The sequence below is a fragment of the Phoenix dactylifera genome, chromosome 11 (genome assembly GCF_051530095.1).
Source record: "Phoenix dactylifera cultivar Ajwa chromosome 11, Ajwa_hap1_PhDact_Kaust_v1.1, whole genome shotgun sequence".
NCBI classification, from domain to species: Eukaryota; Viridiplantae; Streptophyta; class Magnoliopsida; order Arecales; family Arecaceae; genus Phoenix; species Phoenix dactylifera.
In genome coordinates, this window is record NC_143200.1 from 29,852,857 (window position 1) to 29,879,156 (window position 26,300).

Sequence of the window (26,300 nt, forward strand, 5' to 3'; positions counted from 1 at the left end):
TGGGTATGCGTAAGTTAATGGCAGAGGGTTATGTAATATGCACATACTAAAAAATAAGTAATAGAATGTATGCTTATGAAATATAAGATTGGAATATGCAATTCTGCCAAATCTCAAGAGAGCCCGTGTAATTTACTTTGTTTTGTTTGGTATAACTTCAATAGCATTAAGAAACAATTAAAAAAAAATTATATCTGATCAGGTCCTCAATTATAGAGTTATATATATATATATATATATATATATATATATATATATATATATATATATATATATATATATATATATATATACACACACACTAAATGCTACTTAAAGTTCTCCATAATATTTTGCATGCTATTTCGTAGATCAATCTACAGTGCTTCAAAATATCTACATATGTGAGATATTTAGCGAAATATCCCATCTAGTATCCTTACCAACCAAAAAAAAAAATCCTAGATATTCTAATGAAACCGGTCCTCAGCCTCAAGGGCCCATTGCGGCTCCCCCAAACCGACTCGTGCGGAGGTGAAAAACCCCCTTACCATGAATAATTGAAGCCAGGAGCCACAGCGTACGGCCCAAAATGACCACATACCGACGACCGGGACGCGGCCAAATGGCCCAATCAGCGGCATCGCCCTGCGAGATCCGAAGGCAGAGGTGATCACAACCTCGCCTTGATTCACGTGAAAGGCCGGTTGCCAACAAAGCTCAGGCCACGTGGCCATAAAATCCACTCGGACTGACGAGGGAGTGCCATGTCATCAGATAAGCCAAAAGGGGAGGATGGCGTGGGTGATCGCCCAAATAATCGCCAGAGAATTGCCCCCGGATTTGGGCAGAACTGCACCCATGCCACAGCTGCTTGATAAATAAATAAATTTATAAAAATCAACGGCTGTCACTGATTTTATGGGGCATATAGCATAGGCAATAATTTTTTTCTTCCAATACGGCTCCATCCTGTTTAAAAAAAAAAAACCAAAGTACGTGCGCATCTATTCTAAAAAAAATATATAGCTTTTATAAAAATCTGACAATAATTTTTTTCCTTCATATTACTGTATTCTATTCAAAAAGTTTAATGTGCACCTATTTTTTAAAAAATGTCACAGCTTTAATCAATAAATTTTTATTATAATAATATCTTCCTTTTGCTGGTTAGTGATAGGAATGTAATTTTTTTTCTAATCAAATTTTTATATATTATAAATATCTAATATTCGATCATATTTTTGGATGAAAAATCTAATATTATAAACTGCACTTCAGAAAAGGATACGGCTATAAATATTTTGAGAGAAACTAAAATAATAACAAACAAAATATCTATTTTTGATATTTTAAAATTACTGGAATTTATTTTTTGGGTAAAATTGGACGGTGAGTTTTTTTTAAGGAGCATTTGGCCAGGGGCATATGGGTCCCACCGCAAGAAATAATTTCCTAAGCACAGTGCCGGGAGAGTTCCGGAGAGTGAGAGAGAGACAGGGACCAGCAGCGGTCCCCAATCGCCCGGCTGATGAAAGCGAGTCTTGTCTTTTTTTAAGTGAAGGTGAAAGCGATTCTCGTCGTTTCCCCTTTCCTCTCTCTCTAAATCGCCTCGGCTCCGTCTCCTCGAATCCTCGACGCGCACTCGCACCGCCCATCCTCTGCGGGCTTCCCATACCTTTCCAACTGACCCTTTCTCCTTCCCTCTCTCGCCGTCTCAAGTTGCTGACCCTCTTCTCCTTCTCTCTCCCCTCCTTCCTTTCTTTCTATTTCAGTTTTGGCAGGGGCTTGTGCCCTTTGCCCATGGAATTCTCCATTCGATTATGAGCTTGCGAGTGAAATCTTTCTTGGTTCCTTGCTATTTTCTTTGGAATTCTAGCTTGTTTCTTAAGAAGCGCTTGCCCTGTTTTTCTGTTTTGGAACCGGGGGGTCTTCGTTGATGATTTTGGGATTGAAGAGTTCCCTTTCTGATCATTGGTTCCTTTCGTTCTCTTGTTTTCAGGTGTAAATTTCGGTTCTTGGAGCGAATTGGGCCGGCGTTTTCGGGCTTCGAGAGCACCGGGATTCAATCGTGGTTTTTCTAATCCCCATCTCTCTCTCTCTCTCTCTGTTCTAGGAATCATTCCCAAAGTTTTATTTTTTGTTTTTGTTTTTCTCCTATAAAGCTTGGATTTTGAAGGTTTCCCTGAGGCCTCTTTCATATGATTTGTTGACTTAATTTCCTACTTGATTTGGTGCTGGGTTTAGGGTTCTAGCAACTTCTGAATTAGATATATATATATATTCTGCGAGGTGGGGCTTAGGGTTTAAGCGAAGTCTTGAGTTCTGTTTCCGTTTCTCCATTTCCTTATTCATCTGCACTCGATCTCTTCATCTAAAGGTTTTGGATAACCAGAGGAAGAAAATTGCATCTGGGTTTAGGGTTTTTGGACCATCTGTTGTCATGCCCAATCCCATTCCCATCCCCATCCCCATCCAAATTATAGGATTCGAAGCTCCATAGACTCTGCATCACTATTCTAAAGCTTCTTCAAGGCAACAATGTCTTCTCTGCTCAGCAGCGGCGGTAGCCGAGCCTATGGGTTCGACCTCGACATCGTGAAATCCTCCTCGTCGTCAGCCCGGTCCTCCCACACCTCCTCCCCTTCCTCCACCCTCTCCGAGTCGAGCAACTCCTCACGCACCATCTCCATCAAGAAGGCTCGAACCCCTCGAAAAAGGCCTAACCAGGCCTACAATGAGGCCGCCGCCCTCCTCTCCACCATCTACCCCAGCATCTTCTCCACCAAGAGCACAAGGAAGCCGTCCAAGCAAATCAAGCCATTTGACTCATTCCCCGAGACCTCCTCCGAGCTCCTCCCTTCCTTGCCGGTCCTCGGCGACGACGCATTCCTCATCCGCGAGACATCCCCTGAAAAACCCGCCTTCCGAATCGAGCCCAAGCTGAAGAGTTCCCTCGAGAAGGAGTGCACGAGCCCGGCGAGCAATGAACTCCGAGAGGCTGTCGCCATCTCTCCTTTCCCCTTTGAGGAGGATTTTGATGCCGAATCCATCCTCGATGAGGAGGTCGAAGAGGGCATCGATAGCATCATGGGCAACCTCAGCATGAACACCACCGCCGCCAATACCTACAACAAGGAAGCCTCCAGCAATTGCAACTCCCTCATCGATCCCTACCTTCGGAGCCTGATGGTGTTCGGCGTGGGCGGCAAGTTCGAGCTCGGGTTTGGGTTTCAGTTCCGAAGAAACATGCAGCGGGCGTTGAGGCATTCCGACGAGGGGGACTGGTGGAGGTCTCCGACAGTTCCCATGCAAGAGATCGTCCCTAAATTTAAGACCTCAACTCCATCATCGGGGAAGAAGAAAAAGACGACGAAGAAGAAGGCGGAGAAGGAGGAAGTTGGAGACACGCAGACCGCCGGCGCCGCCGCCAAACCGGGGAACTTCAACAAGTCTGGTTTGGGCCTTAAACTGAACGCTGCGGAGGTCCTCAAGGCGTGGGCCGACCGTGGGTCCGTGTTCGCTGATGGGCCCGACTCGCCGCATTCCTCTGCTGAAGCTCTTGTATGCATCAAAACTCCCTTCTTGATCGTTAATTTGATGTCAGAAATCTTTCATAGAAACCGAAAAAATATCCCCACTGGCGATGCTATTACTCGTGAAAACTCCAACCATATATGAAATATTCTTTTTATGTTTCTGTTGACCACCACACTTTCCTCATCTTTTCTTCTTGTGAAACAAATGAGTCCTTTGTGTTAAACAAGGTTCGGAACTTTTTTTTGATTGAAGTGTCTAAAATTTTCTTCTATATTGCGACTGTTTGCTGATTCCTGAGCGTCCAATGGATAATCTGGCAGGCCAAACTTGGAGACATGGATCTTTTTCCAGGGGTTGGCTGCGGTGGTGGGGGGAGGGAGGCGAGCGTGCTGAGGTTCAAGGAGAAGCAGGGGACCCGACTCTTCTCCAAGAAGATCCGCTACCAGGTCCGGAAGGTGAACGCCGAGCAACGGCCCCGGATGAAGGCAAGTGTAAGATTTTGGTCCACCTTTCTCTTAATTATTATTATTATTTTTCTCTAACCCGACAAATTCCAATAAAGAATTGTGGTTGTGGGGTCCTCCGTTGTTCTTTTCAGGGCCGGTTTGTCGGGAGTTCTTCCTTTCTCCAGCAAGCCATAGAGGAAGAGAGCCCTGGCAGAGTCGTGAGTCTTTGGAGGAATACACCTGTTCGGCCTAGTGAAGTTTCTGGTTAAACTTGTGTGGTGGAAAAGAAGGGAGAGTAGCTTATCCATGTATTTGGACAGGCACCAAAATGGGAGGTTTCGGCTTTGAAGCGAATGTGGAGAAAAGAAACAAATTCAGTAAATTTTGCCTTGGATTATTCTTATAACCTTTTCTTTATTTGCTGTTAGGCATTTATTTTCTGTGGCCTATTCTATTTTTTTAAATAATGTTAAAAATTACTCAGCTGTTTGCTTGCTTGCTTGCTTGCTTGTGGCTTGGAGATTGGGAAAGTTTAACCTTGAAATGGGCTGGTGGCAGTGATTGAAGTACTAGATGTCAGTCCTATTTTTTAATCCTTGAGAGGGCATGACCAGCCGATCCTAAGGAGGTGTGAAAAAGCTGGATGGTTATTATTATTAAAAGAGGGCGAGTTAAATGTGCATGTTGAAAATTATTTGTCCTTTTCAGCTTTATATGTCTTCTCTATTTGTTACCGGACAGCACTTCAGTTGCTATCTATAAAATGAGAACAAATTTGTTGTGTTTTTTTTTAATTGTGTTTTTAGATTCCCTATCTCAAATGGATATTTCATCGTTGAGTTGGATGGATGATTTAAAAAGTAAAGATGATTTGAGATTATTACCATGTAGGATCACCGTGGTGCAACTAAATATAGTAATCTATCTCATCATCTGCATATATATATCATCCTTAATCTTGGGATGATCATCTCAAGAAAAAAGCTATAGATCTATTGCATCTTGCGGCAAGAAGTATGCCTATATATATCTTCTCAGTTCACATTGTGCCCTCCACATTAAAATCTTCTATTGAGAGACGGGTCAAGCCCAAATTTGCTCCTACTTCCAATTAATCAGTTAGGTTGTTCGTTCTATGGTAGATGCAGTGTGCTTATGTCTGTTTGAGTGTGATATCCATGGCCATAATTAGATTTTACTAAAATAATGAAAGAAGTAAATCTCAACAAGGTCAAATCTAGCAAAATGTTAACCAATCAGGGCAACCTTGTCAGCAAGTTTTTTCTTGAAATTGGACCTAAAATGTTGGAGATAATTACCTAGTATTCATTGTCAGTCATTCTCATAAGATATGGTTGGATTTTTCTTGATCCATGAAGTCAACTTTGAAACAAACTTGATTTAGAAAAGAAGCATTCAATATACTTGCAAGCAACACATATGATCTCATAACATGTCAAACTTTGGGTTCCGATTAGGGATTAATAACTTGTCATCTAGTTGATTATGACATCCATTTGCATCCTTGACCTACTGATAAGTTCTAACATATAATAAAAGTTGTTTATAGTATTCAAAATAAGGTTTCGAAAGAAATATTAATATGACTTGAAAAGCCGAACAGTCTTTTGAAATAAATGGTGTAAAAAGTCCAGAACTTCAATCACCAAATAACGATATCAAAGAAAAATGGCATCAAGAACAATATAAGATAGATAATGGTTAAAAGAATACATCACAAAAGCAGCAGTAAGAAAATTATAACCGATAAAAAAAGAAGAAGAACACTGTTAAGATTGCCCGTCCTGTCAAAGCCAAGATCACCGATTCTGTGGCGGTCGGAGATAAGTGCAGTATATAAGAGATGGTGTTAGGAGAGGCGTGATAATGTTCTGCCAATCAACAACCACCATCTAAGCAGTGACTGAGAGGTGATCTTTAGCATTTTCCATACAATAAAGGCTTTCTTTTTCTATGCGAGTATACATGCGCACATGTATCCATCTATGTTATATCCTCAATCAAAAAGAGCAGATGGGAGCCCCTACACCTACAACTAGAAGTTCAAGAGAGCATGAAATCTCTTGGAACTAGTGCGCTAACAAATCCATGTTTTTCACATGAGATATTAATAAGTTTTTTTTTAAAATTCTATTCATGAATATGTTTGGTAAATTATAATAGCATGTGATGTCTATTTGATATTAGATATCTAAGATCCAGAGGAATAAAATAGGAGACCTACATGATTGATTGGTTGAAGAAAGGAAAACCAAGACTCCGGTTTCTTGTTCTTTAAATTGTCATGGCTATAGGGATGAGCTTGGGAACATCATTTTTATAACTACTGATGATGGATGATGACCATAAGATGGTAAGCATTCGTTTCTTAGACTACTGAAGCTAATAATTCGTTCAGGACTTGAGTTTTGATTTCTTTCTGGCAGACATGGAGTTGGGACAGTACATTCCTCATAAATCTGTGAGGGCGAGAAGTGTGGTGTGAACTCCTGATTCCATCGTACTGTTAATCAAACATACGTTAGCAGATGTAGGTAGATTGGAGTGCGTGCACAAGTTATTGAAGAGAAGGGATTAAGATGAATTCAACTTTTAAATAGTCAGGAATGCAACAACTTGGTATTGAGAATGAGAGAATGATATTATGCTAATTATTGTTTCCTCACCAACTGTGATCCCCGTCTCCTTTTGGCATGAGTCCACATTTATGTTTAGTCTGATTATCATGGCACTTCAAAAATGTTTTAATTGTACGTTGTTATTTGTGAATTTTATATACAGGTATTTGATATAATCATACAAGTTTACAGGAGTTTCAGTGTAAAAATAGAGAGCTGAAAGTTGTTTGCATCATAACCAAACAAGAATAGCTGACAAATATATAGTACCTGTACAAAAACTCATCAAGTTTATTCATGTAACCAATCTCAACTCATGCAGGTTTTTCAGTTGACCCGTTCTGGCGTCGCCAGAGCATTGGAAGCTTTCCATAATTGCATCAATAAAAAAGCTTCCAATGCTTTCGATAAAAAAGCTTCTGTTTTTATTTTTCTATAGAAAAACCAGTTAACAGTTCATTTCCCCTTTTTTGAGACGTAATTTAATGGGCACGGTTCAAGTAATTGAATTATCAATAACTTTTTGAGCTAACTTACCAGTAAATAACTTGCAATATGACTTCAAGACAAGCTGGTGGTTCTCACTGGAGAACATATTCTATCTTGATACGCCTGTATTAATTAAACCAAGCAATTTGAATTTATTCGGCAGTTGACCAACACACTCCAATATATTGGAAAGTTTGATCCCATACTATAGCTGATGGTATGTACGTCTGGTCTGTCCCCCTCTCTGGGGGTTTGCTTTATCTGTGCTATAAATTTATAGCTGATGGCCGTACTCTTAAGTTTTGACATTTTAATCCAAACTCCTTTAATTCAAATAAAAGGTTCAATCTCAAGAGTAGCAGAACACAATCATATTGAACCAGCATTTTTTGATGACTTGTCATATCATGTCATGTCCAGTATGATCAGCAATCCAACATGGTCTTATTACATTTGTTTCCCCATCACATTAATCTGGTCTTGCACAAACAGATAGGAATTATACATTTGATGTGCATACGAAAGAGTCCAAATGATAAGAACTATGACAAAAATTGAGTGCTATCATAATAAATAAAGAAAAGTTTGTTGTACAATTTATCATTCGTTGTTAGCTCAACAACTGCTTGTCGTAACAATATAGATTCTGAATAATGCTAACTATCGGTCATTTTTAAGATAGTACAACAACTTAACATTTATGAGATGATTTTCAGATATCCTTCCCTTTCCCTTACCTCAGCTACAGGAACATAGATCACACTTGGCTCATTCAAATGACTTTTGTCTGATTCGTACTCATTATCTTGGCATGATAGCAATGCCTTCTTCAAGTTCCGAAGCCTTTCTTCAAGGCTACACAGTCTTTCAATCTCAGCCGCGTAAAGCTGCTGGTTCTCAGTCATCTCATGTAGCTGAAATACAGTTCCTCTCCCGTTTCTGAATGCTCTCTCCAAAGTAAACTTACTTCTTGGACCGCGTACTTGTTTCGTAAGGTTCATGGCATTGGTAACTGATGTTCTCACCTATATGAAGGATTATTAAGCTGACATAGCCCACGGATGTGGAACAGACATAAAAAAGTGGAATTCATGCATAATGTCAAACACTGTTATACCTGACTGTGTGGTAACATTAGCTCCTTCAACAAATTTCCATTGATAGACATGGAGGGGCATTGATTCTCAGTAAGACTGGTTCTGAGATTCTGCAAATAACATCATATCAAGGGCATTGATCACATTGGATCCTTGAAAGATGAAACACATCTAAAGTCAAAACAAACTAAAGAAGAAAATGTGAATCTGATAAGACCGCAATATCTGATGTATTACCTGAAATTCATTAGCGGACTCTGTATTGGCAGCTCTTTTATGCTGTGTTCTCGAAGGGATGTTCAATGATTTTTGTTTCTTTCTCTGGAAAAGCTTTCTCAGATTTCTACGTACATGAATGATGGATGACAAGGGTAGCAAAACAGAATTGTCAATTGATGCAACTTCATCAAAGCTTCCTGCCTTTCCAGCATTTATTCTCGATCTTTTGGTGACATTATTAACATTATGTGGTTTGGCGATTCCTGCCTGTCATCAGGATTGAAGAATGACTTTAAATCTGTTATAACTGATGCAGAAGGAACATGAGATATAATTTAGTAATATAAACCAAACTGAATCTAGAATGTACATCAATCTACTAAGTCTACATCCGAATATCCAACCAAAGGGAATCCAATATACACATCATGTACTTGACTATGTCTAAATATCTTACACGTATGTTCAGAGTACTCTGAGAGGCTTTCATAAAGCATACGTCCTTAATAGGATCGAATGACAAAATAGTACTAATAAAGTTAATGGCCTAATTCTTGACAATAATATTAGAACTAAAAAAGTCCATGGTATGGAAAGCATAAAATTCAAAGAGCAGAGTTTGAATTTCAAATTATTTCTGATTATTTTAACTCAGAGCTTCTTAACACTGACAGCAGGCAAGATGCTAATTTAGTCCTTCCTAACAAGATAACCACATATTATGGAGGCTCTAATGAAAAAGGAGGTAAGCCTGTTAGTGCCTTGTTCCACATTGCATCAACTGCTACAAAATCAGTGAGGTAGCAGAGTAAAATGCACTTTCTGCCTAAGGAATTCTACGACTGAACAATGACAACTTTATGGCAGCCTCATGAAGGCCTTCAGTAAATAGTTTCAAATGGTCTATCTCCATACACCTATATCAGTCTAAGAAAAGGTTGCCTGGAAGAGGATAAAAAACACTGAGTTCAACGTATCCTTGGTGAGCTCTAGGATTAGGTGTGTTTGCTTACATGCTTGGAAAATCTTCCTTAATGCATGGAATGTATCCTGCAACTTTGTCACATGAGCAAGGAAAATAGGATATGGAGTGAAGAGTTGAATATGACATGCAAGGAGCTAACTTAATAGCAGAACTGCTAACCATAAATTAACAAGGTCGACAAGTCCATGTCTCAGTTCCAAACAATGCAACATGAGAAGATATTTTTATGTTGGTTTCTGAAAATGTTGATAAAGGAAAAGAGGTTAGATGTGGCACAAATTACTACACTAAGCAAAATTGGAAGGTTTATAGAAATAGGCAGGCCATGAAGAATGTCTATATAGGTAAATGAGGAGGTTGCTGACAAGAATAAGGTATAATTTAAGTGGTGTATCATGACGAAAGAAGTGCCAAATCCAATGCCATTAAAATCGTCATTTGCAAATTCCATCTTTTGTGCATGCTAAACTAATAAAGTGATTCATGCACTAACTAAGAAGGGCTGGTATTCAGCATTAGATCATTGCTTAGACCGGAGTCAGACTTGCATAACTTCAGATTTGTCATTTCTTAGTTTTCAAATCCACGTAAGACCCATCAATATGGGATCCATAGAGGGAAGCATGTTTAACAGAGTGATAATTTTGGATAATATACAAATAACAGCCTCTAACATCTTCAATTGAGAAGAAATCAAGTTATGCATGGAAGCATTCAATAATTAATACTGTTTAATTCTAACCAAAAATTACGTAAAGCTGGCTTGAAAATTTTTCAGATCCATGCATTAAGAGGCTGCACCAACAAACTATGATGCATGCCTTTGGATCATTTCTATAACAGACCCGCAACTAAAGACCCAAGACTTAAGGGGAACATAGCATATCGATTTTGCATATAAAAGAGAGGAACCACGATAAGTAAAAAAGGATAATAAATAGCCTTTCAGATAGCACTCAATATTGTGAATAATAGATAACAGCGAAAAGCAAAAAAAAAAAAAGAAAAGAATGGTGATAAGTGACCTTTCTCATTTTAAGAGCAGCATATCGTGCATTTTTAAACCACTTGCTCACCTGTGAATAGCAGATAAGAAAATGGGGTAAGATGATAATTAAAGAAACTTGATAAGAAAAAACTGTAGGTTAAACTTTATTAAAACTGATTGCTTTAACAAAGGAAAATGGCTGAACTGCTGACACTGGTGCAGCCCTCAAAAGCCCCTTCCAGCAGAATCTACATCAATCTATATTTTTTGCTTCAGGGTAGATGTGGCTGATGACCTTACCATTACACTGAACGACCATGGTAGCAACTAGAACTAAAGGTATCATTTGGGGTTGTGTAGTTGCAGGACTGTATGTTATCTTTTGAGGTTATCTAGTTGTACAACTGTATGTTCCACTCTAACTACAAACCTAGCAGTTGTAGTATGATAGCACCCTTTGAGGCACTTGCACAACAGGTGGAGTCTTTTACAGGTTCATCCCACAGTCTCACAGTTGCATGAGATAACAACTGAGATGGGTTCCAGCAAGAGCTTCCTATCCCTCATCCAACTATTGGCTGCACAATAGTTAGTCTTTTTTTCCTTCTTGGTGGAGTAACAAAAAAGGGGTGGTGTTTGATATTGCATTGTCTTGAGGCAGTGGTCTACAACTCTGTGACTAGGAACTGGCCATTATTTGCAATCTGGCATGCACATTCGTTAGGAAACTAAAGGACAACCTCATCCTTTGGGTCTTCTGAAAAGCTTAATTTTGATGGTGTCTCCATGAGTGACATTGCACCTATAGCATATGCACGAGGGACCACAGCATATTGATCTTGTTGGTACTGAGTCACCCAGGTTAAATGACTCCAGCAAAGGTCAGAGCTTGTGCTATAGCTTCAACCCAAGAATCAGTGCCAGACTATGCTATGTTAAATTGATTATAAAAGGTTTCGTGTGCAATGTTATTGCTTGGGCACCAGTGGAAGACCACCTCGGTAACTTGCTTCCATCTTTAAGAAGGTCAGGTTCCTCCAGTTCTGCCAATAGGTATGCAAATGGGTAGCCAGGTTATTCCTCAAAGGATGGTAAGGAGAGGGGAGATATATATGCCCATGCTAGTTTAATGTAATTTACTTGATAAGGTCAAGGACACTGAGTAGGAATATAATTCTATAGTGTTTAAAAACAAAAAACAACAATGTGGTATCCCTCACACATGACATTTACACTTTGCTAAGTACTAAATTTTGGAGGCGAACCAGGCTATGTTGTTATCAAAAATTTCAGCAGAAATATGGAACTTTCATAACTTGGTATACACTAGTAAATCAATAGAAAGAAATAAATTTTTCTTAGATGAAAAGCTTTTTGCATTGGCATATTAAATTCCCAAAAAACATTTGCTATAAAATAATACATATTTACACCAGTTTCTACATAAATAAGCAATCACAGAGAAATATATGCTCACCTTCTCTGATGAAATACCCAATTGTTTTGAGAGATTCTCCTTGACAGCCCTTGAAGGAAGTTCATTCTCAGCAAAAACCTGGCGAAGCTTCTGTTGACACACGAAAAAATGGGTGGTCATGTGTTATGAAATGCAGAAGAAATCTGCATCCGCTACAAAATGAACAAGGAAATGCAACAATTTGCAGTTAAAATCCACCACTATAACAAACAAGCATTGCCTCACTCCTTACAGTCCCTTGTAGGAACCAACTTTTCCATTCTTCTCTGTCGATCCTATGCCTTTAATTTTCAGCACCTTCCATAAGTTCCTTCTCACACCTTTATCTAGGCCTTTGCCACCATCACCTTTTTATAAAAAGTTGAATTTCGGTGCCCTCTCACAAGATCTCCTATGGATCCCATAGCAGTCATGGAGCATCGTAAAAAGATAATACAGCAAGTAATAATCATTGATGGAATACAACAGCACAACAACCTAAGTTAATCTGAATATACATCATGGATGACAGGAGTTTATATAGTTCATTTTGACAACAGATACAGATACTAACTGCTAGGTATATGAAACTCTCACCTGATATCCTCTATGTTCCAAAATCATGTATTATTTTGACCTAACAGGAAATGGTGTTGTTAAGGCAAGAGACGCTGATTTTCATCTGTGCTCTTCATCAACCTTAATTTTTATTATCCTTTTCCCTTATATTAATATATGCAAAAGCAGAAATTAAAGAAAGGGAATAGGCAGCAGCAGTACAAATGAGATCAGGGCAAAGGAAAGAACGAGTTTAGGAGAAAGAAGGATGACTCCTACTTAGAAATAAAGAACTTTATCTGGATAAGATGTGCATCCCTTATAACATCGTGTCAGAGCACAAAAAACTGATCAGATGCCATGTTATAAGTGGTTCTCCAATGTTGTCATACGCCCCTTGCATTCGTCGAGTCTGTAAAACACCAAAAATAAGAGTAATCTCCATTCAGACAGCGCATGGTAGTTAGTGTATCACCCTTCATATTCATACTTGTGCACCCTCCAAATTTGTGAAGCATCAAAGACCTTCAAGAACCACAATAACCTCATATAGGCTCATAAAACTTAGATCAAGTTAAACATAGTAATTCTGAATTTCCAGTGGACCCTGATCATGAAATTAATGAATAATGATGTTGAGACCGGACTTTTCAACACCTGGCGAAGTCCAAAGGTACAACGTCAACACCCTATCCATGATGACTCACAGTATCCTAGGGAAATCATCAAGCAGCTTATCCCTAAAATAAATATATATTCGTTTACAGACTTACTGGGAATTCCAGTTAAAAAGTTGGAGAATACATTGTGATCTAAATCCAAGGATTGAAAAAGTTATATATTGATAGGCAATTCGAAGAATCGTGTTGCTCTGAGGACTTAATACCTCTTCCAAGGAGGATTTCAGAACTACAAATGATCTAGTTAGACGCTACTTAACCTCATGCACAACAACTATCAAATAGAAGAACAATATTATCACCAAATCACGTTCCTGACATGCATACAGAAATCAAACTATGAAGGATGTAATTAGTTGTTACTGACGATAACCTTGGGTTCTGTTAACAACAACCTAATTCATAATTAATAACCACATACATATCAACTAGCAAACAGAATAATAATATTCACCAAATCACACTCCCGACATGCAACCGCAGAAATCAAACTGTCAAATTTCAACACTCCAGTGCAACTTTACAAATCCACTTTTTTAAACCATAAAACATGATCAAAAATCCAATTTCATTTTGATCGGCTAAAGGATGGCTTACTTAACTTGCATCAAGTCAAAGCTGGTCTATGGCAGTCCATCATTAACGTCCAAATCAAATAGTACTAGAAAATATTTTGTTGGTAGCTAGCCACCCATGATCAACCATGAACGGCCCTTCAATTTCTTGGAACATGATCACCTTTGAGATGATCTTTCTTCTCTTCAAACTAAAGATGTCCACTGGCACTCCCCTATCCTTTATAAGGTCTAAGAGTTTTCAAAACCAATTTGAGATAAAGACCCTTTTATCTCTCTTTTTTCTTGTTTGTTTCTTATTGAATGTCAGTGTTGTTAACTCCTCAGCAGGTACGATTCTTGCAACAAAACTATGTCCCTGGTTGGATTAGCAGTGCACTTTTTTTTTTGCACAGAGAGATCAGATGGCAATTCCATTTAATTCTCGTTCTGATGTACTAAGTAAGCAACTCTAACCAGCTTCCTAAGGTTTGGAGGGAGTTGATGGAGTACATTATTTTGTTGTCTACCAAAATACTGGTCGTTTGGTTTGAGAAGTATTTTATAATTGCATGCTTCTATGGTACATGCAAATCAGTACTTTAAGATTCGCAAAAAGCCATATCCTGTTGATAGCAGACTATATTTATTCCTATTTAACATCACTAATTGGCAGATCATCTTGTCTATATAACAATATCTCACTCCAACACTGCATAAATCTGTGAAAAGAACCAGTTTGCCAAAGTTCCCCAATTGTTTAATAAGTGGTCCTCCTAAGGATCATTGATCATTCCAGTATCCCATATGGCACCACAATTTGCTCACTCCTCTCTTCCTGCTCCCTAGACCTTAATGTTTACGCCAACATAAGTGAACAAAAAAATCCTATAAATCAACATACTGCAAATAGCTTCTTTAGCTTCCTCGAGGTCCCCATTTGTTGGAAAAATAAGAAATTGCTACAGCATCAATATTCAAGACCATATAAAGTCTCACACTACCAAAGTTTCAAAAAGCAGCTGCAGTGGTGGTCAAGGTACCACAAAAGTGCCTAAGCAATACGCAGCCACTTAGGCAGGCGCCTATGCAAGCCACTTGGTCATTATGGGAGCAATCTACATGCAAAGGTGGCCTAGACGTTATGTGGGGCTGTTGGAAAGTGGCATAAGCATGTTCAGCTGCATATATGGCCACACAGACTGCTTTCTAGAACAATGCAAACATTTGAATATAATTTTTGGTTTTGCTGTCTTACCTTTGTCCTGAAAATGGCCTTTGATACTCTCACTCCACTTTGCTGCAGTAACTAAAGCAACAGTTAAAGAACAATTCACTACCAGAGAGCACCCTGAGACTAAATGCCACTTTCTTTTAATATTTCATCCGCGCACTTTCATTTTCACAGAACCAATCTAATAAACAGCTAATAAACTTCCTAAACTTGTAGAGAGGCAAACTGAGGAGATCAAACAGTCCCTTATGAACCATCATCAGCTCTCCTTTCTTTCTTCTTCGTCTTATTCCCCTTCCCCACCCTTTTCTCTCACTCACTTTTTTTCTGTGCGCGCGTGTTTCTGCAGGAAGGCTTCTCCTACACACACATAGATATAGGCTTCTCTTACATAGATATCATATGCAAGCATCTATACCTTATGCTAAATGCATACAAAAGTGGTTCATTGTAAAAATGCAATCTTCCAACATTCCCCCCCTATGTCTTAATATTTTGTAATATCTCCATGTCTATTTCTTACCAGTGAATCCAGTATTCAAGAAAAAATAATGCACATTCCAATTAAAGTTTTCATCAACAATGAAAGTTCAATTACCTGAACTGCATTGGAAGGAATCCTGAAAAGTGGTTTCTTGTCAAGTGATATTTTCTTAGTTGATATATCTGAACATCCAGCCTCATTCACACAATTATCTGTGATAGTTCCAGTGATTGATTCTGTCCTCCTTCTCTTCATCCTATGAGGACCCCAGTCTTCATCTTCACTTTGTTGTTCATTTTCAGCCAGATCCTTCCCAAACATTTCCTATGGAGAATGAAAAACAAACATGAAGGACGACTTTGGAATGTATTGTGAGTTGGAAATATTAGTTTAAGAAAATAAAACTAGTAGACAATTAAAAAAAGTAATGATCGAATAACAATGGGTATTTAGATGTGGTCATGCAAATCTACCTCAACAATCTGTTGACAAACATCATTAAGGATTGGCGGCAGGTCAGGACGTGCTAGACCGCAAGAGCAAAAAAAAAGCAGGAAACAACACTCCAGCAGAGAAATTTATGGCTAATTATCGGGCAGAAATGTATGTATCATACTGTTCCCAGATTAATGTGCCCGTCAGCTCATGCCATGCCGATGCCTTACTAAGACAAGGCAGAGCTGCATGCCAGTGCATGTGCGCCAATGCATGCCAACCAGTGGTGCAGGACAACAAATGTACATGGCATCAGCACATGATACCTCACTCCTTGTTTGTATTAATTACAGGTGTATTGACACAAGATCAAAATGGAACTGATAATATCACCACCAAATCCATTTCAATATCTTAATCTATATGGATATTGACACAAATAATGGCATCCATATTCATAAGATGGATACGTTATGGAGGCACATATCTGATTTGTTCAAATATCCAAATCCATTTTCAACCCTATCTAGTCCCCTATAGCACTCACCAATTCAAAAGTAAAATTAGCGACAACATCAACATTATTTTAATCTAATTCCCTTTCCATAGAGTGCCATCTTTAACTTGGTGGATTGCATCCTTAATAGCCAACAATTTAACAAAAGTGTGTAACTTAACAGAATTATTAGGATCCACCAGAAGAGTCGTCTAATTAAGCGGATGCAATTATTTCTCTTCCTTTTTTTGGACAACCATTTTGTTTGTATTAGAAAATAATAAAAGAAAGGCAAGACACTCATGTACTTAATTGAATTGATAAAAAATAAAGTGGAATAAAAATTCTACCCACAAAGTTTAACTATCAAATTTATACCTGCATTTATGTCCATATTATTAATATCCAACTCATATCCATATCCATTTAAAATAAATATGGATACAAATACACAAATTTTAGCATCCAGTTAAATCCGTATCTCTATCCATATTCACCAAATAAAAATGGTTATAGATAATATTGATATCCAATCCATTTTCATCCCTATATGCCAAGTTCCACTGTGTTTTTTTCATTCCAAAAGTACCTTTTCAAACCTGAAGATCAAGGGTTACAAATTTTGAGAGCTGGTTTCACAATATTAGAATTTCAGCATATATACATAGGGAATCCTATCTCAAGAATATCTTTATTCAAACATAATAGACAAGGCATATTAAACAGGTGAAATGATGCAATTATCAGTTTTTACAGAATGAGTCCATGAATTATCATCTCCAAAAGCATGTGCAGCTCCAAAAGGCCATACTTTTTAAAATATGCATTAGTAAGGTAAGTTATGTGCCTAAAATAATCATTCTTTAACTGTAATATATTAGCTTAATATTGATATTCTTTGAAAAATATTCAACTGGAGAAGAGGTGCATTTAGTACTTAATTCCAAAGGCACTATCACCTGGAAGGACCTCATTCATGCAACCTCCTTCTTCCTAACTTAAGGCTTCTCTAGAAACTGCCTCTTGTTCAGAGGTTTCAAACTTACACATGAATCCAAACGATGTTCTCTCTTGTTAAAAGCATGTGATCTACTAATTTTACTTTCTATTGCAAGTACAACTTGTTTAAGTAAAACAGAAACTAGTTTCTAAAAAATAATTATGCCATATGATGATGGTTCAGAAAACCTAGCACCAGTTATTATAGCTAAGACAGTGTCTCAGCTGCTGCATACAAGACGCATCAGATTGCCCAGCTTATGTATTGATGCATACATCTTTCTGATATTATGGCTTGCATGAGATAGAAGCACCATTTCTCCTTTCCTAATTAATAACTATACTGTCAGTCACCTTCTAGTAGATGTAATGATTTATTGAAAGCTTCACCATTTGTTATGAAATCAGAAAACTTTTACCCATCCATCAACCTAAACCAATGAGGAATCCTTATGAGAGAATTGGCAAATGAATTGGGAAATTCAGCAGTTTTCCCATAAGAACTCAAATATAAGTCTTGACTGGTGAATGCATAAGGTCCATGGTACTCACGTCATGAAGTTTTTTATAGTCAACATCTCTCCGCTGCCTTCGGTAGCTCATGATCTCGCAGTCATTTGTTTCTCCAGATTCAGAGTTGATGATAGAATCAACAAAGTCAGCCTTGTTCCTGTCTTTGTGTCTAACATGATAAGATCCCCCATTGCCATTATTATGTCTTGATTCAGAATATGACATAGCTTCATCAGACGAACAAAATAAGCTGCTTGAACTACTAGAATCACCAGCCATGTTTTCATCTACGCCTGTTCTGCTATTGCTATTTTCATTTATTTCAGGATTATAATCTTCATCTTCAGAATCCTCAGATGGCCACTCTTCAGCATGATTAAGATATGTGTATCCAGCATCGGGACTAGTAGCTGCTTCTTTGAAAATGTCCTATAACAAAATCAATACATTAGAAAAGCATAAGTGGACAGGCTGACAGCTTTTTTTAGAATAATTTTACATTGAAAAAGTAGCCGAGATTATCATCATTATCGAGGTACCAACCTCCCAGCTACTGTTTGCAGCGAAGCAAGTTCCTAGATGTGCATTAATGGCTTCTAGAATTTCCATTTTACACTCACAAAATTTGCAAAGCCATCCTTGATCTCCAGGAGGAACTGAGGTAATAGACTGAAGTCAGTTTCACAATCAAAGTTGCCATACATCATAACAACTACCTGCATCATGGAAAAAATTAAGAGAGGCGATAACAAGTTTGAGAACTAGAGAGTGACAAAGTCCCTTACTTAGAAGCAAATATAGAACATATAGCTGTATATATGTGTGTGTGTGTATTGTGGCCACAGCTTAAATTTCCTGGGGCAAAAACACGTTGGCTATCCCTTGGCCCCAAAAGGCATGGAGGACAATATGAATATCCAAAAGAATAATTCACAACATTCATCATAGTCTCCATTAACCAAAATGCCTAAAATGAGGGATCAAATGTGTTGGGATTTCTTACCTCTGAATTAAATGCTCAAAATTAAATTACAAAACAAATAGTTGATTTCATGGTCATAGGGGCCCTAGAATGAGTGAAATTTGGTCCGCGTGCATATAGAAACATGTTAATCAAGATGAATGGTGTGAATTTTCAATTTGAATAGTCCACAATGATGTTTAGCATTTAAGGAAAAAAATAACTGCTTGCACACTCGATTATGTGTAACTTCCTACCCAATCAAATTCCACAGATACATATAAAGGCCTCTATGCCAATTCCTTTTGGCTAATCAAGAATTGCAAATGACACTGGAGCAGTCTCTCTCTTACTCTCGACATTACTTATCTCTATCTTGTCAACCAACACTGTTGCCATAGTCCCCACCATATCACCGCTAACAGCCTAACACTAAAAACACCTGGACCCCCTTCTCGCCCTGCAACTGCCATTATATGCCTACACTACAACTACCATTATCCTTTGTCATCACGCAGCTGTCTCCACCACATTTAAGCCCAACTCCACAACCATCTTTACTCAGCACTCTTTCATCACTGCACTACCAAACTTCCATACTTTAGCCTGCCATCATGACAGTACATCCTTGAACCTACACATACACGCATATAATCCAGAATGCTTGACATCCATACGAAATAGCAGCTGCAAAGGCAAACAGAAACTTTGATTGGAAATTGAACTGTGGGAAATGGAATCCTGCTATAGCCTTATATATGCTACAAAGACAACAAATTATATTAGGTTTAGTGTTCAATATTTAGCTGGAGCTCTAAGGAAGCATTTCCATAAAGCAATAATTTCACAGTTAAGAGTAGCAATGAATGCATAAGACATGTAAATCATGATGACAATGGTGATGACCACGATGATGATGATAAACTGAAAACTTAGCAATGAACATAGAAGATACCTAAAGAAAAAGATACTTACTTTTTTCCAGTGGCGGCTCCAAACATTTCTGATGAAAACCACAGTTGCAGGTACCGTCGCATAGTATGATGTCGTTATCTGGAAAAGTTTCACGAGATCTGCATTTTGCACAAAAAATCTAAAGAGAAAAAGATGCTTCCATAAATATGCAAGATTGAAAAGCGTATCACACAAAATAATTTAGTACACAACTTTTAGTTAAGAAATCTTTACACAATCTAAAGAATTATGCTTTCTAGGCAGCTGACTTGCACATACATGTTCATGGAAAACAGAACCATCTGGATACATTACAGAATCTTCAATGCTTCCAATAGAGCTACGCAAATCAAGCTGACGAATTGCATCACGGATTCCAAGCTTACATTCCAATATCTGCTTCTTGGCTCTTTTTAACTCATTTTCCGGCTTGATTTTTTCTCGACTGTTCAGAAACATATGGAGAGAATATTATCATCTATAACTCAAAATTAACATATGTCCTATAACTCATAATTAATAATATCCAAAATGATTACTGCAAACACTATCATCTATTCTCATGGCAATCATACAGAATATTATCATCGTGACTTCATTTAACTATTTTGCTAAACTTACATAAATAAAGAATGGGATTTATAATGTTATTGCAACTAAGGGTGCCAACAAAAATTGTACAATCAAAAATTGAAGAGAACCCACTTTAAGATATACATATACATATATATAGGAAGATTATACCTAAACCTCTGTATATACATATAAAAGAAGTATATTTTAATCAAGCACCAAGGTTTTTTCAATCCATGTTCTACCTTATTCATCCAGTTCCCCATCAAGTGGTCATGTTGGATGGCAGACATTGACATGGTAGAGATAAGAAGTGGATGCTGGGCAGTAAAAGCAAGACTAACACATCTCTCTCTCTCTCTCTCTCTCTCTCTCTCTCTCTCTCTCTCTCTCACTCACTCTCACTCGCTCTCTCTCTCTCTCTCTCTGAACCCTCCCTAAAAATGCACACAAACACACATGCAGAGTTGGCACCTCATCTCTGACCATTAGAAGATCCCCCCAACCCTCCAATGCACCTACTTGACCTCCTCCAATGCCACCAATCTCTCCCCACTAAAAGCTGCCACATCATCCACCCCACCAAACTCCCATCATCCCCTCCCACAACCCGTTTCTCTATCCCAAGTTTGTTGCCTCCGCCGAATATACCTTATTCCAGGAGTGGATTCTTCTTAGGTATCGGATTTAGATACTAATAGAATGATCTAAATCTAGGTTCAAATCTTGAACCCAACCTGAAACAGACCCACAGCCGCCCTTGCTTGGAAGTGACTAAAACCTACGTACAACCTAAAATCAAGCTAAAAATTGAAAACTACAGCTTATTTATTAGAAAAAAAGCTGGCACTCTTTTGTGTACCAACAATTGACACTGTAACCGATTCTACCAGTCAGTAGAGTCCTGAGCGGATAAAGAATAGAGGAAATAATCCCCCTAAAAATGGAACGAGTATGGCAATTTATTATCCCTTGTGATCCTAAAATTAATCATTATTAACTTTGATAGTTGCTTCGATGTCAAAGTGTTGTGCTTTAATAATTAAATGAAATTTTTATCTCTAATTTAGCATGGTAACTAACTGTGCATATAAAAAAAATATGCATATATCCAGAGGCCGTCACTTGCTAAAAAGTGTTAATAACATTTAGAGACGTTCGTGGATACATAAAAGATTGATGCCCCAATGTACCTAATTCTCGTTATAATTTAAGCCACGAGAGCTGCTACTTGAGCTTGCTCGTCCAGTTCATGTCCAAAACCACTTTATGATTGGTATTCGATCTTAGTCCTTGTTAAAGAAACACATATCAGTGTACATGATTAAACAATTGTTATTGTAAACTATTTTTTTTACATGATCCACCAGATGGTTACAGTCCACTAGTATTGAATGCATAAAACCTTTACAAATAGATTATTGCATTACTACTGTAATATTGCCTTGTCTTCCAAGTTTCAGTAAAGTATGATGTTGATGGGGGACATAAAACTTATTCTAATGGGCTGACCATGATAATGGAGATGCAGGCATATTATAGTTTCTAGTAACTGAACACCTACTTTAAAACCCTAGCTCATTAAAAGAACAGCAAACATGTCAGCCATTTAGCAGATGAGGTTTGAAAAGCATTGACAAGATAAACAAACATGCATCTAAAGTAAGCGGAAGTTAAATAAACAAGCATTCCTATTCAATTCCCAAAGTATTAAACTAAAATTAGTACTGCAACACATTTAGGTATGCATATAAAAGTGTAATTTAGCTAAGCCCTGTCACAGTTTAAAATGAAGAAACCTTTCATCCATAATAGATTTTTCCCTATGCCTATTTCCCCGTATATTCTTGGATGGAAATTTTCATTACGTAAAATTTACATACCTCTGGCCATTCCAGCCATCTCCAGAGTATGCATCAAGAAGATTCTGCTCTAGTTTCATTTTGATAAGCAAATATCTTGCTCTTCTTTGCAGACGAGAAGCTTCATCCCGCTCTATATTTTTTTTCTTCCTCTTCCGCCTTTTCCTTTTGTCCAGTTTGATTGCACGATCACAGGCTGCAACTTTCCTATTGCCTTTATGACATATATAAGAATTGTTATTGCCTAGAAACGGTAACGAAAATTGACCCTTAGCAGAATGGCTATGAGAAATTCTCTGCAGAGTTTCCACTGGTTTGCTGTTGGGAATATTCTTCCTCCTCATTCTTGGTTTAAGTTTGCAACTCTTATTACAGAAAATGTTCCAAGAATTCTTGTTTCTCGACAAGGAATTTATCTTAGAAGAGAGCTCCTTCCTGATACGGGAAGATCTTCTGGACTTGTAGCAAATTGATGTATTCCCAGAAGTTCGCATCTCTTCTCCCAGAAAAACTCCTGTAACTGCTGACACAACAAATCAGAACACTATTTTCTGTTGCGTATGAAATATGCTAGAACCATCTTAAAATATGGGATGTACTCAAAATAGAAAAGCTCACCGTGCTAAATAGATGGGATCTGAAGATCAATAAACATATGCATCTTATACAAACTACTTGGCAGCAGTACTACATTGCGACCGCATGTACACAATTTAAAGAAAAAGCCACTCATTTAACTACAAATATATTGTGACCAAGCAATGAAATGGTAGTAGGCTTTTTAATTACAGCATGTTGTACCGACAATGACAAGCAATATAGGAAAAGATTCAGTTTGCTCTGAAAAAAATTCCCACCCTCATGTAGATGCTAGTACAGTTTTATTTAAAAGAAAATTGTCCATCTCCCACCAAGACCTCTCCAAAACAGCTGCAATTAACGGTTTTTATGATCTGCCACCGGCAAAGTTGGCATTTTGGCCCAAAAGTAACAACCACACCCCTCCATGTAACACACTAAAAACCAGGTTTACACCTTTTCGGTGGGAGGTCCTTGGGAAATGTAGCAGCACTCTTAGTCAACAGAATGGCATCTTACAAAAATGGACTGGATGCAGACATCTTGAAAAGGAGGGTTTATAGCAATGTTTGCCTGCAAAGAGACTGAGTCATCAAACATAACTCCAGCAAGAGTATCTTCAGTCATTGCCCTCTCTGCCCCCTCCAAAAGAGCTGGTAAAAAAAAGATTCCACCAAAGGTAGCACCATAACTTATAAAAAATATAAGTAAATGAATAAAAGTCACCTCCGCTTGTATAAGGTCTTCATGTGCTAAACCTGAACGCTGACCGCCACTAAGACTGAACTTGTGGAGACCATTAAGGCCTTTACCATAATCTAGCTAATGATTTATAGGAAAAAGAAATGAACAAACACATAGATGAACCAAAGAAACTCTTCAATGATTCTATATTACCAGAAACCCAATTCATTTACGCAATCACAAATAGTCAAGTCTTGCACAGGAATCCATCACCCACCCTCATCACATCTTGTCAAGGATCCAATTAGCCTCAAAATCAACATGCTAAATCAGTCTCTCATGCTCAACTCCGAATTTCTTGGCACCTGGGTTCCAAACTTGATCTAAAGATTAGGAATGCACCATCAAAGTAAGAGATACAGGTTGAATGGATCGAAGAAACATCGAGTTAAGACATCCACGTGCTTCAAGAAAATAAGGAGGAAAAAAAACAGAATTTAAAAAACATAATCAGCATCATTCAGAGTGTGCAATTGTGCATTGTTCCGGGAGATGTTTAAAGCTATCCAATTAGCTTCTTTCTGCCTCATGACACCGTAAAGCCGTTGACATCAATTCCCCACAAAACTTCATTCTGACAAATAGGTCTTGATTGAATTACTAATAGCAGCATCAGTAATCTTTGAAAAGGAAAAACAGTAACATGAAAATCTTGCCAGGGAAATATCCTTATACCCTTAAAAAGAGAGAATCTTGATAACCTCACCTCATCTTCCACCCCACCACCTTCAATTCTCGCATAAGAAACACATAAGACAACACTGCCATAGCCTAATTCAGCCCAATGCGTCCCGCAAAGGCATCAAACTCGTCCCGATTAAGGGCATTCAACATGTGTGGGAATCGTGACTCAGGATTCAAGATGACATCTACTTCCTATTCCTATATCGTTTAAGATTGCCACGGGAAAGGGGAAAACAAAAGAAAGAAAGAAAGAAAGAATTATACCTTTAGGAAGAATCTTGAGGATCTCGCCGCATCCTCGAACCCATCTCGCCTCCAAATCCCCAACTTTTACCCTAATCCTCTCCTTCTGATGCCAGACGCCAGCATTGGCGTGGTGGGCTTTTTGAAGGGACGGTAATGAAGATCGGAAGAGCAGAAGACGGGGTTGCGCGGACAGGAGGGATTAGATGAACCCGGAAGACCGAATGGGTTGAGGAGCGGATGCCGAGACGCGAAGGGTTTTAAGGCGGCATATGAATTTATGAACGTTGATAAAATCTCAGGATGATACCGTCAGATATACATTATTTGCCTTATTAGCTTGGATTTATTACTTTACTTGGCTAGTTTATTTCTTTTTTAGTTTTTACTGACCACCGTCTCCCAAACACTCCTCTTCCGATTATTTTTGTTTTCCTTTTTTCACCTTTAGACTCGTCCGGCCGTTTTCTTCCGCCACTTTTACATGTATATTGGCCCATACAAAAGATGCTTACATATTTGACTCTTATCGTTTGAGTTTATTTTAACCAGTGGGCAAGTTTGAAACACTTCCTGGAACCTCTTTATAGAGTAAGCTTGAATGTTTTTTTTTTTAAATGACGCGAGGGTAGCGATCTTCTTTGTTATCTGACTATTTCTCTGGTCCTGATTAGATTGGAATCAGATAAAACAAGTTAGTCTTCTGTGCATGTTTGTATTTTAATCTTATTTGAGCTACTAACCAGAAAACACTTTAAATATGATATAAGAGAATTTTGTTACTGCCCTTAAAAATCAGGTATGATGTATAGTGTTATGTATGGGTGTTGGCAGATCCTTGCCTATTTATCATTCCAGATGCACAAAATGGTATCCCTTGGAGCTATGATAGGAGACTGGTTTTGCCTTCCTATTTACAGATCCTTGCCTAGATAGGATTAAGTTTTGAAAATTGGAAATGGCTCTTTTGGGAGAGTTTCTGAGAGTTTTTTAGTTTTTGGTACAAACTAGAGCAAGCGCATAAGGGAAAAAAAAAAAAAAAACAAACCAATTACAAAGTTATTACAATGCATTCATCCTTCACAAAACCTCTTTGGCTACCTCCTGCTACAAAATGGAAATATCAGAATATAATATCTGAAGCATCAGCTTGTAAACTGTTGCGCCGGGATTTAGTCCCACATCGGCTAGTAGCGGAAAGATTCTGTGCCTTAAATGGGGGATGTAAATCCTTTCTTCTCGAGGCGCCTTTTGAAGGGCAAAACCGTGAGGGCAGTGGTCTCCCCCCGTCTGCGCTGGACGCGCGGGCCGGAGCGCCCAAAGCGGACAATACCTCGGAAGGAACGCAGTCCTCTTTCTTTGCTAGCTTAATGTGGGCTATGCTGTTGTGTGAGACTCCGGCAGAATGCCGTCCCTGCAACAGATGGCGCGCCAGGAATGGGGGCGCCTCCTCCCACCGTTGACTATCCCTCGGGACTGCGGAGGCTCAAGAACCTTTCCGCTAGAGGGGCTATGTTACGGAGGGGGGGGAGAGGGGGCCTTGAATTTAGTCCCACATCGGCTAGTAGCGGAAAGGTTCTATGCCTTAAATGGGGGATGTAAATCCTTTCTTCTCGAGGCGCCTTTTGAAGGGCAAAACCGTGAGGGCAGTGGTCTCCCCCCATCTGCGCTGGACGCGCGGGCCGGAGCGCCCAGAGGGCAGTGGTCTCCCCCCGTCTGCGCTGGACGCGCGGGCCGGAGCGCCCAAAGCGGACAATACCTCGGGAGGAACGCAGTCCTCTTTCTCTGCTAGCTTAATGTGGGCTATGCTGTTGTGTGAGGCTCCGGCAGAATGCCGTTCCCGCAACAGTTGGCGCTAGAGGAAGGGCCCGAGTCGCGGTCATGAAGTTGAGAAGTAAGGGAGCCTCCA

General features: G+C 38.7%; 2 protein-coding genes across 5 annotated transcripts; one reads left to right on the forward strand and one right to left on the reverse strand.

Moving 5' to 3' along the window:
• Nucleotides 1–1,539: 1,539 nt before the first annotated feature.
• LOC103722614 (protein CHLOROPLAST IMPORT APPARATUS 2) lies at nt 1,540–4,759 on the forward strand. Of its 2 annotated transcripts, none has more exons than XM_089926342.1 (3): nt 1,540–3,543; nt 3,840–4,010; nt 4,118–4,759. In XM_089926342.1, exons 1-3 carry the CDS (start codon nt 2,521–2,523, stop codon nt 4,232–4,234), a joined length of 1,311 nt encoding a protein of 436 aa, XP_089782468.1. In that variant the 5' UTR covers nt 1,540–2,520; the 3' UTR covers nt 4,235–4,759. The 2 variants fall into 2 exon arrangements, with proteins under 2 accessions (XP_089782468.1, XP_008811451.4); XM_008813229.6 differs by having other exon boundaries at nt 1,562–3,543; nt 3,840–4,004.
• A 2,879-nt stretch (nt 4,760–7,638) lies between these two features.
• LOC103722616 (pathogenesis-related homeodomain protein-like) lies at nt 7,639–24,699 on the reverse strand. Of its 3 annotated transcripts, none has more exons than XM_039127829.3 (12): nt 24,413–24,699; nt 22,163–22,661; nt 19,986–20,151; nt 19,728–19,845; nt 18,335–18,447; nt 17,831–18,220; nt 15,463–15,672; nt 11,860–11,949; nt 10,420–10,470; nt 8,428–8,676; nt 8,211–8,300; nt 7,639–8,118 (listed from the first exon to the last, which is right to left on the reverse strand). In XM_039127829.3, exons 2-12 carry the CDS (start codon nt 22,633–22,635, stop codon nt 7,792–7,794), a joined length of 2,277 nt encoding a protein of 758 aa, XP_038983757.3. In that variant the 5' UTR covers nt 22,636–22,661; nt 24,413–24,699; the 3' UTR covers nt 7,639–7,791. The 3 variants fall into 3 exon arrangements, with proteins under 3 accessions (XP_038983757.3, XP_088563952.2, XP_088563951.2); XM_088707826.2 differs by having other exon boundaries at nt 19,728–19,825; nt 24,413–24,696; XM_088707825.2 differs by lacking the exon at nt 10,420–10,470 and having other exon boundaries at nt 24,413–24,696.
• Between the last annotated feature and the right edge of the window lie 1,601 nt (nt 24,700–26,300).

What these genes read in the sequence shown, in the direction of transcription:
- LOC103722614 (XM_089926342.1), top strand. Translation starts at nt 2,521, where the DNA reads ATGTCTTCTCTGCTCAGCAGCGGCGGTAGCCGAGCCTATGGGTTCGAC. An exon ending in ATTCCTCTGCTGAAGCTCTT is followed by an intron (nt 3,544 to 3,839) that starts GTATGCATCAAA and finishes ATAATCTGGCAG; the next exon opens with GCCAAACTTGGAGACATGGA. An exon ending in GGCCCCGGATGAAGGCAAGT is followed by an intron (nt 4,011 to 4,117) that starts GTAAGATTTTGG and finishes TGTTCTTTTCAG; the next exon opens with GGCCGGTTTGTCGGGAGTTC.
- LOC103722616 (XM_039127829.3), bottom strand. Translation starts at nt 22,635, where the DNA reads ATGCGAACTTCTGGGAATACATCAATTTGCTACAAGTCCAGAAGATCT. An exon ending in TTCCTTCCAATGCAGTTCAG is followed by an intron (nt 11,950 to 15,462) that starts GTAATTGAACTT and finishes GTGTGTCAACAG; the next exon opens with AAGCTTCGCCAGGTTTTTGC. An exon ending in TAATGTTACCACACAGTCAG is followed by an intron (nt 8,119 to 8,210) that starts GTATAACAGTGT and finishes TCCTTCATATAG; the next exon opens with GTGAGAACATCAGTTACCAA.